The sequence below is a fragment of the Hydra vulgaris genome, chromosome 14 (assembly GCF_038396675.1).
Source record: "Hydra vulgaris chromosome 14, alternate assembly HydraT2T_AEP".
Taxonomy (NCBI): domain Eukaryota; kingdom Metazoa; phylum Cnidaria; class Hydrozoa; order Anthoathecata; family Hydridae; genus Hydra; species Hydra vulgaris.
Genome location: NC_088933.1, coordinates 19,535,009 through 19,557,137, shown reverse-complemented (window position 1 = coordinate 19,557,137; position 22,129 = coordinate 19,535,009). Strand labels below are relative to the sequence as shown.

Here is a 22,129-nt window from a genome sequence, read left to right as displayed (position 1 = left end):
TAGCATTTAAAGTCAATAGCATTTAAAGTCAATAGCATTTAAAGTCAATAGCATTTAAAGCTCAGCTATAACTTTTATGCTTTTTTTTTTAAAGTTTTAAAGGTTGTTGTTATATACTTAATAAATATTATCAGTGCATATTGGTACATAGGCTCTTATTATCTTACCTGACTGTTGTAAACTTCAAATAAAACATACATCTTTTGATCTTTAATTACCTGGATCAAATTATTGGGAATTTATTTACCAGATAAACTGTTTTCTAAATGTCAAAGTCCATTTTTAATACCTTTTTTTGAACTTTAAATTTTTTAATATGAAGCTTTATTTAAATGTATGCACCATTTTGAATAAAAAATATACTAAAGAATTTGCCTTTTAATTTAAAAAGTTGTTTTAACCACCAAGAAAATACAGAGAATAAAATTTTTATCAAAATCATTATTCTGAAAAACTAAGAGACTTATCCCATTGATCCATATTGCCTCTCCCTACCTTTATACTATCATATTATTTGTTAAAGAATTGGTGAATTAAGCAATTTAATTAATAGGATATGTTGCAATTTAAAAAAATTGAAAATGACAATAAAATATATAAATATTTATAAAATAAATTAGATTGTCATAGTAATAGTAATGAAATATTTGCTATTGTTTAGTTTGTGTTTCTTATTATTAACACACACACACACACACACACACACACACACACACACACACACACACACACACACACACACACACACACACACACACACACACACACACACACACACAAAGCATGGTTGACAACACACAATAAATAAAGTACAAGAAGTAAAAGTTATAGATAATTTAATAACTAAACTACAATAAATGATATTGACTGAAAATTTGAAACAAATGTGGTAAAAAATCAATCTTTATAAAACATTAATACAACGTTAATTGCCTTATTGTGAAAATTTTTTTTAAACAATTCATCTTGAAAATTTAAGTATTCTAAAAATAAATAGTTTTTGAGATTGTGTACACACATATGCTACAGATTTTGGAAGTAAAATTCATTCCATATCATGGTTCTTAATGGTTTAAGATTGGTTTGTATTTAATGGAATCCACTTGTTAAGCCAGAAGTTGTTAGAAAGAAGCAAAAGTAGAAAATTTGTAGTTAACTTGAATTATCCTACTTAAGGTAAACATAGGTCAAACATGATATTGTATAATTTGGTTTACAAAAAAAAAAGAATAAAAACAAATTAAAAGCATGAAGGAACAATTATAGAATATTAGTTTGCTGAATGACCAGTCACACAAGATTGTATTTTGGCAAGTGAAACTAGTGATCTCTCAAGCTCACTTGAGCAGTGACCATATTTGTAGGAAAGATTTGCAAAGGGATTAAATTTATTTAAAGATGGACTTTATGAAAAAGTAACAGTGGTTCAAGCTTTTAATCAAAAATGTTATATTATTATCAGATAAAAAAATTAGAGAATTGCATTTTTCAAAGATAACCAAACTACTTTTTATGTTGAAGCAGAAGTTCAAATTGTAGGTTTAAAAAAGTAATTAAATGCGAAAGGAATTAATTAATAATTAAAGGAAGTTAAAAATACAAAATCTAAAGAACATTCTCTTCATGTGTATTTTGTTACAAAAATGATTTTTATCTAATCATTATAAGATAGATTTCTCTTTTATTCGGTTTTATTCAGCTCTTTTATTCAGTTTTTTTTCTTTTATTTAGTTTTGTTCAACCAATTAAACTGTTGTTTAATTGGTTGAACAAAACTAAATAATTTAATTGGTAATTCTTGCATCTAAGGTGGCATTGTTCGCTGATGATACTACCATTTATTCTTGTCTTAATAAGAAGCCAACACTCTATGATTGCTAGGAGGGAGGCATTTGAGCTTGGAAAGGATCTCACCTCTGCTACAGCATGGGGCACACAGTGGCTGGTGAAATTTAATTCAGATAAAACCCAATTTTGTTCAGCCAATCGTTACCGCAATAATTTAGATCTTCCTATATTTATGATTTGTGATGTACTCGATGAGTCATCTACTCTTCATCTTCTAAGATTAATTCTTACTTCTGATCTGTCTTGGAAACCAAATATCAAATTCATTGCAAAATTAACATCTGCTAAGGTGGTATCTCTTTATCGTTATTGTCTGTCAATCATTATCTTGCTCTATAAACTTTTATTTATTAAATAAAATTTTATAGAGCAAGTCGTCTGTCAATCGTTATTTTGCTCTATAAACTTCTTCTTTTCTCCTCCAGTAATTTCCAACTAATAGTGGTTGCATGCAGCCTTGTTGGAAGCAAAGGTATTTTTAAAAATAATTTTATTTTTGTAAATAATTGTAAAAAACCATCTGAAAATGGTAAACTGTTCACATAGACTACATAGATATGAAATCATTGATGAGATGATTTTATATCTATGTAGATAAGACACATTGATATGAAATCATCGATGATATCAATAAAATGTTCTCTTAAATTTATCCTACTGGCTTTTAAAAAAGTTCCTTTAAATGTATTCAAATTAAAGCATGTTCGTCAATTTACAAACAAAAAATGTTCTCAAAAAATATTCTATACTTACATTAAATTAGACAGACATTCTTCTTTTTTTTTTAACTTCATTTTAAGTTCACGAATATTTACTCAGACTTAAATTTGACTTTTAGAGATATCTTGATCAGTACAGTTTTTCATTTTTTTAAATTTTTTTATTTGCAGTACATTGTATGACCCAAAATTTATTAGTAAGCATTTGTTTGGAAGTTTTTTGGGTAATGTCATGCTTTTCTGCTTGATTGTTAATAAACTTAGGTAAGTCGTTGATGGCATAAGCTGATGAAGCAGTGGCATGTTGGCCCCAGTGACTGTGCCAGAACCCTGTATGGGTCTTAACCTTTTTATCTTATAAAGGCTTTTTGGAAAAAAATTATCTCACTATATTCTTTAAATGATCAGTAAATATTTTTTATTCACTTTATTTATACTACCATAAATTAATTTTTTTAATTATCTTATTTAAAGTGAGTGCTGATATATCAGTATTTGGCATAATAAAATGCAAACATTATTTAACTTCGGCCTCAAAAATAATAACAAACTTATTTTTACATCACATAAATCGCTTTTAACGATTGTAATAAAATAAAGAAACCGCATACAAGAGTTAAATTAAGATCACAACAGTCAGATGGGAATTCGCAATCCTGAAATTATTTGATTAAAAGAAATCACAATTAATTTTTGAGTATAAAAAAAAAGTGCTCAGAAAAAACAGTTTTTTCAATTAAAACATTTTATCATTAAAACTATTTTTTTTTTTTTAATTTGATTGTTGCTTGTTTTGTTGACTATTGTGTTATTTAATTACTGTGTAACCATAGAGTTAAAAAGTCAAGTTTGTTATTTGACCTTCTAATGTGGTCAAAATATTTTCAAAATAAATTTAAAAAAATGAAAATATTAAAGTTTTTTTTTTTTAAATTGAAAATCCGAGTAATTAGTCAAAAGTTGTTTAAGAGGTGATTTCAAAGAAAGAAAATTATTTTAAACGACAAAAGAAAAAAAAAGAAGTCTAATTAATGCTATTAAATGTTTAGTATGAACGCAAATACATTTATAAATGTTTTGTATAAACGAAATTAGTAATAAAATTATTATGTTATAACCTTTCTTGTTTTATTTAAAACGCTGTTTTCTGCGCGCTGTTTTCCGAAAAAAAGTGAAACATTGAAAGAGTTTCTTTTTTTACAAGTTATCAGGCAAATTTTATTTTAAATAAAACTTGTTATATATAAATTATAATATCAATAAAGTATTTATAATTCCTTAATTATGTTGTTATGAAACATAGCGCTTATATGTTTATAGGCCTTCAAATCAAGCATATATGGTAAAATCCCGCAAAAATAGGCCATTTTAGAAAAATCTAGCATAGACTTTTTGAAGCAAGCATGCTACTGTGATGAAGCATAACCTGATGAAATAAAATTGAAGTTCTGAAAGTTTTTTATACATTGAATCTTTTAAATGCAGCAATAAGTTTTCCACCTTCAAAGCCAATTTGAAGCAATATTTTTCCAAGACAAATTTTGGATAAAAGATGTTTACATTGAATTCTGTTCTGTGCTTTTATTGGCTTGTAGATGCTAAGTTTTCTCGACCAGTTAATTTTCAGATGAAATTTAACTGGTCGAGAAAACTAAGCATCTACAAGCCAATAAAAGCACAGAACAGAATTCAATGTAAACATCTTTTTTTATCTTTTATTTTTTCTTTGAAAATTACATTTTTCAAAAATGTAATTTTCAAAGAAAATAGTTTGCATTAATCAAAAAGGGTTGTTTAAATGATCAAGTAACCTGTTGGTAATCCCAAGATTACCAACAAGTTACTTGATCTCCTACATTATTGATTATTATTGCTACGCCATGATGTGGGAAATTAGATCTTTGCTGCATTTAAAAGATTCAATTTATTTGCTTAAAAAATATTTTTTAAATGTTTGTTTTAAGAAAGATTTTTTATTTGAGACTACGACTGCACTATTATTATCTTAGACTACCACTGCACTATTATTATCTGAGACTACCACTGCACTATTATTGAATGATACTGAATTATGATAAAGATATTTAATTGATACTGTAATCCGAGTTTCAAAATTTAATTGCTTAGTAAGGATTAATGATATTAAGTTGTTTTTTTTTACTCTTTTTCATGTTGCATAAATAAATTTCTAAAAATAAAACACTTCAGGAAAAGAACAGTTTGTTCACTTAATGAGCAATTGGTTAGAGCGCTTGCTTTAGTAACAGGAGATCCAGGTTCAAAGTGGACTCTGGACATATTTTTGCGTCACGGTAAGGAAGGAGGTGTGAACTTCCTAGTTAAATGCACTTCCGCAGTGCTTTGGGACAAGACTGTTAGAGGTTTTCTTGGGGCACCTAAATAACAAAATTAAAAAAAAAAAATTGATACTGTAATCCGAGTTTCAAAATTTGTTTCAATAATTTTTTCTTTATTTTTGTTGCTTCAAAAGTAATTTACTTTTTTTTTAAAAAAAGTGTTTTAAAATTGTTTATAAACGAAAAATTTTAAATGTAATTAAAACACAAAGCAGATGTTTTAATTACACTGGCCATAAAATTATTTAAAATTTTTTTATTTAATTTACAATTTATTATTTTTTGAGGGTATTATTGTTTTATAAAAAGAAGAAGTACATATATATTTAATCTTAAGAATAAAAATAACAATGATTTGTAATTATTTTTTATTAGAAAGTGTTTGTTTTTTTTAAAGGTGATCCAACTGCTAATCATATTGAGGCAGAAGAGTTGCACAATAATATAAAATTGTTACAAGATAAATTGTTGGTAGAACAAGCTAAAAATAAACGTAATGAAGAACATGCTTTATTACTTGAAAGTAAGTTTTTTTATAGTTTTATTAAAAAGCTTTCAGTTAATACTTTAAACATGAAATATCAGATATCATGTTAAACATAATATATAAATATATATATATATATATATATATATATAAATATATATATACTTACATATATATTAGGGTGGTCTAGAATTACATAGGAAAAATTCAAAGTGTTCCTAACCACTCTCCACAAGCCTAACCTTGTTCTAATGTATATAAGGATTAGCCATACAAAAAATTGGACCATTTTGAGCAATTTTAGGGGTCGATAGAACTTTAACTTTTTGCACAAGCACTTAGTTTTATAACATCTTAGCAGAAATTACACTGTTTGTGTTTGTACATAATTTTCAGCTTTGTTTTTCTAAGCAGCCCCTCTGAGACACCATATACATTTTGTAAACAGCAGCCTAAAAGGTTAATAATTTGTAATAGCTGCTTTATGCACATATTACATAATTACTATTAATTAGTTACGATGAATAATGAATAATCTTTTGTTTATTAAATTGATTAGTGCAATATTATCAATTTATCAGTCACATATTGAGGCCTTGAAACGAATGTTGTTGTTTTTAAAATAAAACGAACATTAATCAATTGGACATCACAGTTCATGAACAGCAATAATATGACAGTATTTATTATTCGGTTCTTTTTATATCCACAGGCAGGTACTTTATTACATAATGGCAGCTGCAACAAAAAGCTCTGCTGGAGTTTGGTTTGTTAGCAAAGCCACCAACTATTTCTCTTCATTAAGGTTGGGTACAAACAATAATGCCATCCGCTGCCTCCTTTTTTACCACCTCGAAGAACACCTCACTGTAAGGACAGTATTAATTGTACAATTAAATATATCAATATGATTTAGAGCTAAGCAAGAATTCCGACTCAAAGGATTGGTTCTGGTGGAAGAAAACTTAAAAAATGGTATGATGAATATCAGCTATTGAAGGTGAATAGGATGAAAGTATATGAAAGCTGCTGATTTAAAGAGAAAATTTTTCAAAGATGACCTGATGATATTTTTTGACTTGGCTACAAAAAATACTTTAAACATCATGACAAACAATAAAGACAAACAATTTTGTTTTGAGTTTTGAAAATAAGCTGTCATCTCTGTTTGATATCAAAGCATCAGGCCTAGAAGATTTGATGATTAAAAAATCCTCCTGTGATTATGACAATAGTCAGATTTAGATTTTCTCTCAGATTAATTAAAATCAATTAAAAAAGCAATTTTTGGATCTTGGAAAAAGAAACACAGAAAATAAAAGTAATTGAAATAGAAAAATTAAAACACTGGCACCAATTATCTTTCTTTTTATCAATAAATTTCCAGTTAAAAAAAAGAAAGTATTGCTGATATTAGAATACTTTAAAGTTTTCCTAATGACTGATAGGTTCTGCCTATCCAACAGATGATTAAAATTAAAAACTTAATTTTTAAAAACATGGATGTTTAAGACAATGTCTTTTTTATTAATGATAGCTTTCAGATATTTTTCTTACTTTAAAAACAAATTTTGAATTTCTTTTGGTAGTCCATCGTGCATTATTATTATTATTAGTCCATCGTGCATTATTATTATTATTAGTCCATTGTGCATTATTATTATTATTAGTCCATCATTATTATTGACCTATGATAGTAAGCAAAAAAAAAATTTCTTTTGGATAAAATTGCTTTTGGTTTTAGTAGACAAAACTATGTTCAAAATAATTTGAAAATTTCAGTTAAGCATTATAAAGTTTTAACATTTATTTTAACCCATTCATTTCCAGACAAAAAAACTGTAAAATGAAAGTGAAGTGTCATTGATTTAAAAGATATATAAATAAAAACCAATTATCAGACTTTCACAAATAAGACCTTTTTTTTTTTTTTGAAAAATGAGCTTTAAACTTTTTTTTTTTTTTAAATAACTTTTCTTAGCCTCAGTTAAGTATTGATTATTTGACAGAGGCTATTTTTGCCATTTTTGGTGTGGTCACATTTACTAACAAATGTTATGACCCACATAGCAGGTTACAGGAAAAAAATTTAGTTTGGTTCTAACTTACAGCTACACTTACTTAAAGGTAATTGAGGGAGTTTTGGAGTCAAATTATATATATATATATATATATATATATATATATATATATATATATATATATATATATATATATATATATATATATATATATATGTATATATATATATATATATATATATATATATATATATATATATATATATATATATATATATATATACACTGAACAATCTCTTTAATTCGAATCTCCTTAATTCGAAAACCTCTATAATTTGACTAAATGTAAAGTCACCGTGAAATGCGCTTAAGAAACTTTTTTGTTTAACTTTCTATAATTCGAATCTCTATAATTCAAAAACCTCTATAATTCGAATAGATTTTTCAGACCTGTCAGTAAGATTCTCTCTCTGTATCGAACTTTTTAAATTTTTGTCATATAAAAAGCTCGTTAACCATCAAACTCTTTTTTCAAATTTCGAATGTTTTGATTTTTTGTTAAACAATTAGCGTGAATTATTTCCTTCTGTTTAAAAAAAATCATGGCATCAAAAAGACTGCATAAAGAAAACAATTTAAAACTGAAATACTGCTCTACTGTAATTGGAGAAAGGAAAAACAAATAAAGAGGTTTCGAAAATCTTTGATATTCCACCAAACACTCTTTCAACCTGGAAAAATAATAAATCAAAGATAAAATCTTTGATGCTTTTCATCAAGGAAATTTGGCTAAACGGGTGAAAGTTGATACGTATTATCAAGTCAACAAAGCTGTACTTAAATGGCTCAAACAAATGAGAGCTGATAATGTCCCAATCAGTGGTTTGCTGGTAAAAAAAAAAGCTTTATATTTTGCGAAAGAGTTAACCTTCGAAAATTTTCAAGCTTCGGATGGATGGCTAGACAAATTAAAGAAAAAGTAAATTAATTTCTTATTTTATTCTCTCCAATTTTTATGATTAATGAATTTACAATATATGATTATTGTACTGCTTTTTCTTAAATTGCTTTAAAAAAATAAAGTAAATATGTTCCAAAATTAGACATTCTGGAACATATTTACTTTTATTATATTACTTGCAAAGCCCTCGAAGTTAAATTCAAACGCACATATCGCACGTATAAGTTAAGTCAAAGCAATTATAATTTTTTTTTTTTTTTTGTAGATATGGTATATCTTTTAAAACCATTTCTGGAGAGGCAAAGTCTGTTAACGATCAGATGATCGTTCCATGGCTCGAAACCACACTGCCTACAATTCTCTCTTGATACCCACTTGAAAATATTTTTAATGCCTATGAATTTGGTCTTTTCTACCAATGTTTGCCTGACAAAAGTTTACATTTAAAAAATGAAAAGTGCATAAGAGGCAAGCATAGTAAATTTTGCCTGACTGGGATGGCCGCGGGTAATGCTAAAGGAGAAAGACTTTCAATGTTTGTAATTGGAGAATCGAAGTCTCCTAGATATTTTAAAGGTGTGAAAAATATTCCTTGTTGCTATCGGGCCTAACCAAAAAGTGTCGGCAGAATTATTTGAGGAGTGGGTTAAAGAAATTGACCTAAAGTTTAGTTTTCAGAAAAGGAAAATTGCTTTAATTGTAGATAATTGTTCTTCCCATCCTAACGTGTAGAAACTTAATTGGGTGGAGCTTGTCTTTCTTCCACCGAATACAACTTCGATCACCCAACCTATGGATCAAGGAGTTATCCGATCTCTTAAAGCCAAATATCGCTCACTTGCAGTGAAAAAGCAAATTGCTGCCTTAGAAAAAGAGAACAAGATGCTTAAGTTTTTTATCTTAACTGCTATGTTTATGCTAACAAAAGCATGGAATTCCATTCCAGATCATACCCTCATAAATTGTTTCAAAAAATTAGGAATATCATTAGAAGCAGTGGAAAAGCATGTAAATGATGATAACGACCCATTCTGTGGCTTAGATGTAGACGAGACTGTAATGGAAAACTTAAGAGATGATCTCGAATTGTTAAAAACAAAATTTGATGCAGATTTTTACCTCACGGCTGACGAGTTAGTAGACATAGATTTTGATGTTTGCATTGCCAACAAATCATCAGATGAGGACATCATTGCAGAAGTTTCTGAGCATGATTCTATTGAAACTGAAGAGGAATCCGATGATGAGTGCGTTGGTGTTTCTGACAATGCTACAAAACCAAGTCTGAACAAAGCGATGCATGCTGTCACTGTACTCAAGAATTACAGTCTTAACTTTGGAGATGATTTGACGAAGGCTCTTAAAGGCATAAATCGTGTCATTGAAATGGATTTAAAAGCCTCAAAAAGACAATATACAATTACTGACTTTTTTTTGAAAATGCAAAAGTTTAAATCGGGTAATATATATTTCATTTAGGCCTAAGAATCACTAATTGTTTGTTTGTTTCATTTCTATTCGTTACTTTGACCAGAATATTTGAAAAAAAGTCAACTTTCTATAATTCGAAAATCTCTCTAATTTGAACTATATATATGTGTATATATATATATAAATATATATATATATATATATATATATATATATATATATATATATATATATATATATATATATACATATAAATATAGTTATATATATTTATATATATATATATATATATATATACATATATATATAGTTACATATATATATATATAAACATATATATTCATATATAATATATGTATGTATGTATATATGTAAATATATATATATGTATGTATACATATATATATACATATATATATATATATATATATATATATATATATATATATATATATATATATATATATATATATATATATAAATATATATATATATATATAAATATATATATATATATATATACATATATACATATATATATATACATATATATACATATATACATAAATATGTTATATATATATATAATATATATATATAATATATATATATATATAATATATGTATATATATATATATATATATATATATATATATATATATATATATATATACATATATATATAATATATATGTATACAAAATTATCTAATTTTCTTTGACAGTCTGTTTATCCTTCTGTAAGTTCATCAGGAAGCTTCCTGATGAACCTACAGAAGGACTAACAGACTTTCAAAGAATTTTTTTTAATTAGCCAAGTGTTTCAACAATGTAAAACACTTGCCTAATTGTTGTGCTTCACAGTCAAAAATATTTATGTAATTAAATTTTATTCCCTTTTTTTTCTAAACTTTTATAGATATATAATTGAAGTAGACATAAAAGTTAATTAAAACCTTTAAATTGATTAAACAAAGTTTCCAAAAGTCATCGAACTTTCCAATGTCATATGATAAAAAATGCTTAATTGTAAAATATTATTTTCACTGCAAATTTAAATGCATAGTATGATTTATTTTACTCTGGAAACTGGCATCTTTAGTTTATTGTTGGTCAAATATTTTACTTTTTAATCTTATATTTATTTACTTTTTATTTTACTTTGTAATGTAAGTTAAAAAATACATGATAAAGTTATGTTTTTCTAGAAATTTTGTCAAAAAATACTGAAGTTTTTTATTAATATATGTGTCTTGATGTTAAATCTTATGTTTTTATATTTAAAGATTTGAATAAACATGCTTTTAAAGCACATTTTAATTTTGAATTTTGTGTAACAATTAAAGACTTATTGAATTTATCTAAAAGTTTTGGCATAATATTTAACACAATTTAAATAATTGACACTAATGAAATTTCTGGCTGTTTAAATAACAATATTTGTATTTTAAAAGATGTTCTTTAGAAAGAAATAGAGACTTTTCTAAAGTTCTTCTTTTTTAAAGGTTTTTCCAGGCTTCAAGAGTTGCATATCTTGACCAAAATTACCTGGTACACCATAAATAGGAGAAACACATAGCATTAAATATATGCAATAAATTTCCCACCCCTTCAGCCAATATGTAATGCTCCATAACTGCAAATGGTGTACTGAAATTACTAATGATCTATTATGGGTTTGGCTTTTTTTTTCAGCTTTCACAGGCAATTAACTCATTTTCTGTAAGTTATCAGCTCAGCAGTATTTTTTTTATTTAAGCTTAAATCCTTGTGAGTGTAACATAAGTTAATTTTTTAACTTATGTTAAAGGTAAACTAAAACATTTACTAAAAGTTTATAACAGTTTTTGAATTGAAAGTTGTGAATTTATGATTAATGAACTACTTTTTTATCATTTCATGTAAGTAGTTCTATTTTGTATTCTAATATCGATTTCACACCTAATATCGACTCTGATTGCAACCCTAATATTGACTATGATTCCAACTTTGATTCTTTAAATCCATGAAGATTTTTATTGTATTGCTTGAGATTATGTTATAACAATACAAATGGCTAACAACTTGTTGACTTAATAATACAAGTTATTCTATACTACAATAATTTTTTTGTTTTGATAAAGCAGAACTTTAGTATTATAAATGCAAATATAAATATATTATTATAATATAAAAAACTTTTTCATTTTTTTTCATTTCAAACACAGATATGCAGTGCATAGAGATTTTTTTTTTTAATCTTTGATGTGAAATACTGTGTAATATCACTTTAACATTAATGACATATAGTCAAATTTTATATCGAATAAATAAAGGTGTTAATGAATAAATGGATAGCTAGTGTGAAAGTCAAAAGAAAACTTGATTTTTTAAATGGAATATATCATAAATTTTCAGGGCTCAAAATATTTAAATAACAAAAATTGTCATTAGTAAATGTTCACAAGCTAACTGAACTTTGTGTAAGTAAATGTTATTTTTTATGGGACAGCAAAATACACATCTTAAAAAGTTCTAGCCCAATTGGTTTGTCCATTATGGTTGTTATGTCAGAAGCCTATCTACAATTTATCAGACTTAATGCTATTCAACAAGCTTTAAGCTTTAATACTGTGCTAATAACTTATAAAAACTACATTGATTGATTTTCTAATATTGACAACACAAATTCTTTTTCACATATTTTAAGATACAGCCATTCAGTATACTATTAAATTCCAAAATTCTCCAAATCAACTAAATTTTCTAGACTTAATTTCACTAATCAATTTCCTTTATAAATACGAATTTTCAATATATATCATAAGCAAGCAATTACTAATGTATTTATTAAGCTACATTCTTTAATATCACCAAATATAGCAATAAGTATTTTTAAAGGTTTTCTTTCAAGAGCATATAAAATATGTTCAGAACGGAATATTCTGAATAAAATTGAGTTTCTTACCAATGTGTTATCTCAAAATGGGCACTCATAAAAACAATTTTCAGATATTGCCAAAAATTTTTAACTACCACATAAAAATACAAAAACCCAGCAAGTAGACCCTGGAAAAATTATCATACTGCCATGGATACCAAAACTAGCATTATACTTAAAAGAAAGTTTCGTAGAGTACAAAAATCGTTTTTCGTTATGGTAATACTTCACTTAACATTTTATTTCAAAATTAAATTCAGGTTGCATCCAAATAGTTATGTCGATGAAACGATAAATAAAATATATGAGTTATATATGAGATAGGTATGAGTTATGTCGATGAAACGATAAATAAAATATTCACAAGATTTAAGGAACATTAGAGAAATATAACTTAAGACAATTGGATTGCATTAGGTATATAGAACATGCGAAACATGGTAGTGGTACAATAATTGGACTAAACCAAAAATAATTTCTGTTATGCCTGTTTATGGGTTATCCCAAAATGAGCACTCAAAAACAATTTTCAGATATTGCCAAAAATTAATTGCCTAATATCTATACGTATAAGTTTTGCAAAGCAATTGAGACAGCATTTGCAATCTTGAAGATTGCAGGAAAGTCATAAATTGCGACAAAAGTAATTTAGTGATGACATGCAATTGGAGATCACTTTTTGTTAAACTAAACATGTCTAAATCTGTTACGTTGCAATGACATCATTTTTGTTTTAATTTTGTGAGTTTGTATAATGATTTTTTCAGTTTGATAATGGCTAATTATATCAGCCAAAATATCATTATAAAATAATAAAAGTAATATATAACTGAACATGATGTAATTTTTTATCATTTAAATATGAAATATATTTTTAATGATGTGACTTTAACAATGTGTGTGTGTGTATATATATATATATATATATATATATATATATATATATATATATATAAACACACACACACACACACACACACACACACACACACACACACACACACACACACACACACACACACACACACACACACACACACACACACACACACACACTAAATGTTAGGAGTGCTCCATCTTATATATTACATTCACAGTACAAAATCCACAGTATCTCATACTAAGGATGTTGTATACATCCATAATATGAGATATATAAAACCTTTTTTTTTTTATCAAGTTAATTCAAGCAACTTACAAAAGGAAAATGAATCATTGCACGAAAAGATAAATGTTTTAGAAAATGATTGTAACTTGTAAGTGCAAACTGTTATTGTTACAAATGTTGTTAACTAATGACTGGTGTTATACTGTTAATTGATTGTGTTTCTGATGATGTTATTATTATTAATTGTGTTTCTAATCATGTTAATATTATTAATTGCATTTTTAATGATGTTAATAATATTGTGATTAATGCCGATTTCATTGTTAAATTAATAATAATCCTAATAACTGTTGATGTTCATTCGTTTGTTTTATAGATTAAAACAAGATAGTTTTATAAAAAAGCAACTTTTAGAATCTAATCAACAAGCCTCTAAAGTCATGAATATTCAGGTAACTATATAATTGGCCTACTTAAACTAGTGTTTTGTTATTCCATTTTGGGTTATATATAATTTTTAAGCATATATTTTAGAAAAATTTTTTGAGCAAATATTTTATAATTTTATTTAAATGTCATAGAGTTTAACAAAAATGCAAAGAAGAACTCCTCCAACTGAAAGCTATGGAAATGTAAGTGACTTCTTATAAATATATGAAACATTGTTAAGAATTATCTTCCACAAATATTTTTCTCTCCATATTGAGTTGGGACTGATATATATTTTCCATATAGTTTCATTTGCATATGTAGAAGATATGGTAGTTATAAAGTTGTCATTAGAAATCAATTAAGTCTTATACTGTTTTTATTGGTTTACTTATTTTTCTTGGTCACACAAGGATTAAGCTGCTGTGTACAAATTTAAAAATTTTTGTTTTTTTATTATGAGGAAAATACAGTTTTTTTGTGCAGGGAACACAATAAATGTTTTAAATTCTTTACATTTTGTTAATAATAATTTTTTTTTAATTTTTATTATAATCAATCAAAAGTAAAATTTTTCGTTTTTTACATCTCAAAAGTTAAATTTTACACTTATGCAAGTTTAGTTTTTTGTGAAGTTTTTTTTTTTTTTTTTTTTAATTCAAATTTTGGTAAACCAACACTGGTAAATTGATAAATATAAGAGATGTTTATAACTGTCATCTCTACATTAAGAAATGTAGAGACAGTACTTTCAAGTCTACGTTTCTAACATTTAAATACTTTTTATTCCAAAACTATATTTCTTTAAAAAAAGTTTTGAAACTAAAGATAATTTATTAAAAAGGGTTTAAAAATAAATTTAAAAAATTGTTTGCTTGTGTTTTTTATTTATTTATTACTAATTTTTTTTAATATCAAAAATAAGTTATTGTAAACACGTGTAGATATGTTTTTAACACTTTCATATCTTGTTTGTGAATAATTTTTATTTTAGATATTTTTTGATTATTTTAAAATTATTTTATTAATACATATTCTCCTAAAAAGTTTTTTAAAAAATATATAAAATTATCGATTAAAATTTGATGATCTTATTCTGTAGTTTGCTTTTTAATTACACAACTTGATTTTTAAAAAAACTTTTGATTCAACGCAGACTTTTTAATATTGCTCCAAATTAGAAGTGGCATGGCAACAATACAATTAGAAAACCATTCCCCTAACTAATAAATTTTGGTCCTTCAATCATTGATATTTAATGCAGTAGATTTTAAATTTTTCTTTAAAAAAAGTTTTTTTTAAAATTAAGGTAAATATAAATAATAGGTAAAAATAAGGTAAATATAATAATAAATATAAATAATAAATATAAATAAAGAAAAAATTTAAAAATCTAGCTAATCAGTTTCAAAATTAGTTTTATACTTTCTTTTTTTTATGTATTTTTTCACTATTATACTTAAAAGAAAAAAAAATCAATACTAAAATTCACAAATGAAACTATTTACTCCTAAGTATGCAAATATTTCTACTTTTAATGACTAAACAATGTTTTTATTTATTTTACCATGTTTACAGTGCTCAGTGGGTCAGAATTCACTTTTACCGGACAAAACTAATAGCTCCTCATATAAAAAAGATTTAAGAAGATTGTACTGTTTACTAATTTGAGGATTGCGGTTGTAATGGTGACATTAGTTTTAGTTTTAAGTTGCAATGGATACCTAAATTGCTTAGCAACCACATATTTTATTAACCATAAAAAAGATAAACTGGAATAAAGTAATAACTTTATCGGATTACTCCCATAATTACCACATACAGTATTATTATACTACAAATGTAGTGGTGGTACTAAGGATTTTTTTTTGGTTGATCTTGATACCTGAAATACCTGGCAACGATACATTTTGCATAGTTACTAGCTTAAATTTCTTAAAACATCAAAGTTATAAAAAACACTTATATTAACGCGGCATTCTGATTGAAAATTGTTTTATGCATTTAAAAAATTAAACATATCCAATTACTAATTTAAGGTGTTTTTATGCAGTTCTTTTTTATATTTCATCAAACTACTACATAATCCATATAAAAAAGAACCTTAAACCTTAGGGCTTAAACCCTTTTGTGTATATAATAATACAAAAATTTTGGTTTAAATTTATTTTCCATACCAAGACTCATATATTCTGATAATTTTAAAACAGCTTTAGCTTCTTTTTTTGACCATCTTGGCGCAAACTACAATCCGATGCACACAATAGTTCAGAAGATGAAAAAGATGCAACTAATGGCGTCAACCTTCTTTTCTTTGTTTTATTACTCACTGAAATCCAATTATTACATAATCATTTAAGATAAAGTACATATAATGTCTTTGCCGCGTAAAATCGGATACATCAGTTAACTTGTAAAAGTCATTATTATCGACCAGGTGGTATATCGACCAGGTGGACATCCGCAGATTATAAACCAAGTTTATATTAATTATATACATATTGAACAATGTGTTTCAAGTTTCAAATTACTGGATCACCTTGGACCGTAAAAGTATTCGATTATATAAATGAAATTTTAACTGAAAAAAGTACTTCAAATACACCGTCATTTGAATCATTTTATTTGACGTAACTTACGTGCAAAATAGTGTTACAATAGCTCATTTGAAAGACAATACTTGATTATTAAATTATGCAATAAAAAGTGAGGTTTTAAAATTAACAACTATTTTATGCTTATTAGTAACACAAAAAATATTTTCAAAGGAAAAAAGTTCGAAAATTTTTTCAAAAAAAAAAAAGCTTTTCATTCTACAGCTTAAAAGCATACGGCATTATAATTATACAAAAATATATACATTTTATAAAAGCTGAATGTTTAAGCTATAAAATGGTATATAATAATGTAATTTTTGAGAATGTATTTTTTACTTTTGTCCTCTACCTGGCCCACTGTGCTATAAGAAATGGGAATATCAAAGTGTGAATTATACCCAGGCCTTATAATACATGCCCGTAGCAAGCTTTTTTTGTTGTTTGAGACATTGGTAACTTTCAGACATTGAGCCCACTCCAAACATTTACAAATTTATGTATGTCAAATAAGGAACATTTGTAAAAAATTGAGATGGCTGGAGCCTGGAAACAAATAAAGCCATAAACTCTTTGCACCCTCCTCCTCCTCCTCTCCCCCTCCCTCCCCACTCCTTGAGCAACGAGTATATAAATTTTTTTTTTACTTTTTAAAAGTAAATTTACATTCATCGACTAATTTCAAGCAAAAATCTTTAAGTCTTCGATTTTTATGACCCTGCAAAGTTTACAGCCGCCTCAAATTAAGGGGGTTTAAACTTGTCATGATTTTCGAACACTAAGAGAGTATTGTATGAAATTTAAAATTTGTCGATGAATATAAATTAAGTTATAAATAGTAAAAAAATTTATTTTATAAACTCGTTGCTCTTACGTTAAGGGCAGGGGGGAGGCAATGAGTTTAGGGCTTTGTTTGTTCCCAGGTTCTGGTCATCTTAATTTTTTACTAATGCTCCTTATTTAACATAAACTTATAAATGTTTGGAGTGGGCTCCATTTCTGAAAGTTATCTATCTCCAATAACAACAAAAAGCTTGCTACAGGCCTGTAATGTAACCTTCAGTTGTAGGCCAATTTGTTCTAACTCTTTTAAAATGTACAGGTGGAGCTTCGTAATTCTTTTTTTTTTTTTTAGCTTTTTATAGGATATTTATCTTAACGATTTTTTGTTCTGGTAAATGTAAATTTGGTTCTATTAAAAGTTAAATGTGTGCACATGAATCTATAAGTGGACGTCCTATAACAAGCCTGGAAATACTTGGGTATCTACAGTGATTGTAGATAGAGATATAAAAATGAATTTTTTTTTTGTCTTTTTTTAATTTGTTTGCCTTTTTTTTATTGGATGGAATAGTCTACCAGCAGGAGTTGTTCAATTCTAAACAATTAACATCCTTAAATCAAGCTTGCAAACGGTCGACTGAAAAGCAATAACATACAAAAGGAAAATCGAGAAAGTTTATTATTACCACTTAATTATTTAGAAACTGAAGTAACTTATTCGTTAAATAATATTTAACTTATTCGTTAAATAATATTTAACGGCTGTCATAGATATTGCCTGGCGCTCTATCTCAACTGCATTAATTATTATTATCATTATCATCATCAACATCATTGTTATTATTATTATTATTATTGTTATTATTATTAAACATGAGTATAATTTATTTTTACTTTTTCTTATTTAAAAATTTAGGGGGCACCCATAAAGTGCGTACGCAATAAAACCACTAATTTAGTCAACCTCGCTACCTCTTTCCTGCGTACGTCCTTCTATTTATTACATAATCAACCCCATCCCGAATGCGTAAATTTTTCATAACATTAAAAACAAAACAAAAACTCTTAGTTAATTCGACATATCTATGTTACGTAACATAATATTGGTTTTTTAAACTCGTGAAATTGTTTTTTTTTAATTTATTTATTTTGATTTAGTTTTTGGAGGGAAAGAGAGATAGAGTGTTAGAGATTGAAAAAAAGATACAACTTAAATAAAAAAAATTAAAAAAACATAAAGCAAAAATCTAAATTTATATACATATGCATACATATTTTCCATATTTATTTTTTAAGTATGTAAAAACCAATTAAAGATATTAATGAATACGATAGTAGTCTCTACTTGTGCACAAGTTTTTTTATATTTTCTTTTCATAAAGTCTCAGGGTTTTCTTTAATAGGCTGTTGTGACCAAACACCATTGCAAAGTCGCTTGGGGCTTTCTTTAATAGACAAATATTCACAATTGAAAAGTGGCGTAACTACAAGATCTTTAATTTATTTCTATTTTATTTTATTGTTGTAGCTTTATTATTCTATTTTTAACAAGATTTTCTTACGAGAATCTATTTCTAACAATAAGTTATTTAATTATCTCTTATAAAATATGGTAGCTTTTTGGCGACTAATTTTTTAATATTTTGGTTTTAATTATCACCAAATTTTTATTTTAATGTTAATTTAAGTAGATCTGTGAATTATTATATTGTGCGTATACACATGTGATATATACATACATACATACATACATACATACATACATACATACATACATACATACATACATACATACATACATACATACATACATACATACATACATACATACATACATACACACACATAGAGACAAGCACACAGAAACATACACGTAATTTATTATTTTAATTTAAATTTTTATACTACATAGTTTTAAAATAGTTTTAATACACAATTGTATGTAATTATGCTTTTTATACTTTCATAATCTTTTTGTATAATTTATATTTTTTTTATTAAATAAAATTTTGCATTTTTTTTCTATACAATGTTGTTTTTTTTTTATTATCTAAATACAATTTAAAACTTTAATGATAAAAGTGATAGTACAATAGCAAGGGGTCGATTGTACAATACTTTCCCCTGTGTATTTCTATGCAAAAGTGCGATTGTACAATACTTTTTATGCTAGGGTAAAATTATGCAATATTCTGGTTTTTTATACAATAATGAGAATGTTCGACACTTTCATATACGGATTTTTATGCAAGGGTGCGATTGTACCTTTTCGTATTCATTTTACTTTAATTCATTAATACAACTTTTTTGTACCTCTGTACCTTGTTGCATATTATAACTGTACCTCTGTATTGTGCTTTTTTCCCGCCATTTAGGGATTTTTATTGTTCGTTCAGGTTACCAACACAAACGATTTCCATGATGTGGTATGTGCTGAAAAATCGCACGTTAGAAGTGACATAGATGATGAATTTTCCGACGAATCGATTTTACTTGGCAAAATGGTGCGCCAATTTTTTCTTTTATTTTTTTATAGTTGATAACCTTGACGCTCTCGTTTGTCTTGATTTCAATCATACTTTATGACCAGTAGCACATACATTTGTTTCTTATTTACATTTAATTTTATGTTAATTTTCTTTATCGTAATTAGTCGCGTTTTTTTAGGGCAATTTGGTTTTGGCCTTTTTTCTGCTGTTGGTTGGATTAGGAGCTCTTATAATGTTAGGGATTATTAAAGTTACTGCTGGTACATTACCTCTTGTTGATGAGAGAAATTGGGTCGAAGCTTGGGAACACATAATTGATTATTTATTTTAAAATGTATATATTTTCAAACTATTCAAACTAATTGTGTTTCAAATAATACGAAAGTTTTATAAAGCTGTATGTTGTTGCAAAAACTGTCGTAAGTTACAAATAATACGAAAGCTGCATTGAACTGTATGTTATTTCAAAAGCTCCCATACTATATAGAACTGCTATTAAAACGATTTTGACAAATTTAAAATTCCTCTTTGACAATTAAAAAAAATGTTGATGATATTTTTTGGTTCTTTTAACATCTTTATATTTGTAAGGAAGTTATTTTTGAAGTTTTAAGTATTTATTTAGTTAATGTTTTATATATAAAAATATGTGTTACAGGGAAGAACTTAGCCTAGTTGATATTCCTAAATTTGGGTTTAGATACACAAACCATGGAAACATTGCAATAAGGGCTTTTAAAATTGCTGAGGTATTCTCTGATATAACAGGGATTGAGGTAAAAATTGTAATAAGATTGAGGCAGTTTGTTATGAAGTAAACAATGAGAAACTCAAATTATTTTGCAATCAAACTTGTATATGAAACTGCAAATTTGATATTAGATTGCTATTCCTGTAGACAATACCTTCTACTGTACACAAAGTCCTAGAACATGGGACTCAGAATGCAGAAACATTGGAACTATCCATCGGAATTTATTAAGAAAAATTACAGGAAACTTTAAACGAAGAATTTTGGAAAGCTAGTTAAATCACAGTGTAAAATTTTAGGCGTAAATATGATAAGAAACCAATTCAACCACCTTATATTTAGTTCTTACCCTATTGCATCTTCTTCGAGGTTCAACAAATATTAGTCCGGAAATGGTAAAATAGTTTCTGTTAAATGTGTGAAGTAAGCAGATCTCTAATAAACATCAATCAGGTATTAACTAGCAAGTAGCATGCTGGTAAGAATACCTGGTAAGTTTTTAACATTAAAAACTTAGCTGTTATGAGCCATTTTTGGAGAAATCTAGGCAAATTCAGAAAGCGTTATCCTCAAATTGTGCTCATTTTCAGATATTTAAGTGTCTTACAAATTGCTGAAACACTCTGGTAACGACGAGTGGCCCATTGACTGGAAATTCCTAAAAAGCCAACGAAAGTTTCCTCAAGTGGGCTCAATGGCTGGAGTTGACGAAATACTCGCTGAAAAACAGCGACAACGCTACATCAAACTACAGTATCAGGAAAGAAAGAAAAGAAAGGAATTGCTTCATATTAAGAAGCAGCAACTCAAATTTTTAACCATTACTGACAATAATGAAGTCAACGAGGGCGACGAATTTACTTCAAATATTATGGAAGAAGATGAAAGAGATAAAAGTTTTTCAGCGAAAGAGAAAAGAAAACATCGTTGCAAATCAGCGATAACGATGAAAATTTCTGATGGAACTGGCCAATGCAATGTTGTTCAGTGATGAACCTAGTTGATAAATGGCGATTAAAAGCATCTGTTGTTGCACTTGTCTATGATACAACATCTGCAAACAGTGAAGCATATAATGGAGCTGCAATTCTAATTGAGAAGCAAATTGGTCGTTCTCTACTCCGACTTGAATATAGACATCATATTCCAGAGCTCTTTATAAAAACAATATCCAATGCTATTTGTGGTCCGAACAAATCACAAAGAGTTCAGTTTTTTGAAAGGTTTAAAG

The 22,129-nt window shown here is 26.7% G+C and overlaps 1 protein-coding gene across 3 annotated transcripts in view; it reads left to right on the top strand.

Moving 5' to 3' along the window:
- LOC100197477 (sarcolemmal membrane-associated protein) overlaps nt 1–20,809 on the top strand; it is a 62,090-nt gene extending 41,281 nt beyond the window's left edge. For 2 of the 3 annotated variants that reach the window (XM_065817369.1, XM_065817368.1), the window contains exons 25-30: nt 5,322–5,447; nt 13,925–14,000; nt 14,229–14,304; nt 14,434–14,484; nt 20,055–20,162; nt 20,326–20,809. In XM_065817369.1, coding sequence (XP_065673441.1) covers nt 5,322–5,447; nt 13,925–14,000; nt 14,229–14,304; nt 14,434–14,484; nt 20,055–20,162; nt 20,326–20,478 — 590 coding nt within the window. In that variant the 3' untranslated portion in view covers nt 20,479–20,809. Of the gene's footprint in view, nt 1–5,321; nt 5,448–13,924; nt 14,001–14,228; nt 14,305–14,433; nt 14,485–19,061; nt 19,684–20,054; nt 20,163–20,325 lie in introns of those variants that run through there. The other variant, XM_065817370.1, reaches the window with a different exon arrangement.
- Nucleotides 20,810–22,129: the final 1,320 nt, after the last annotated feature.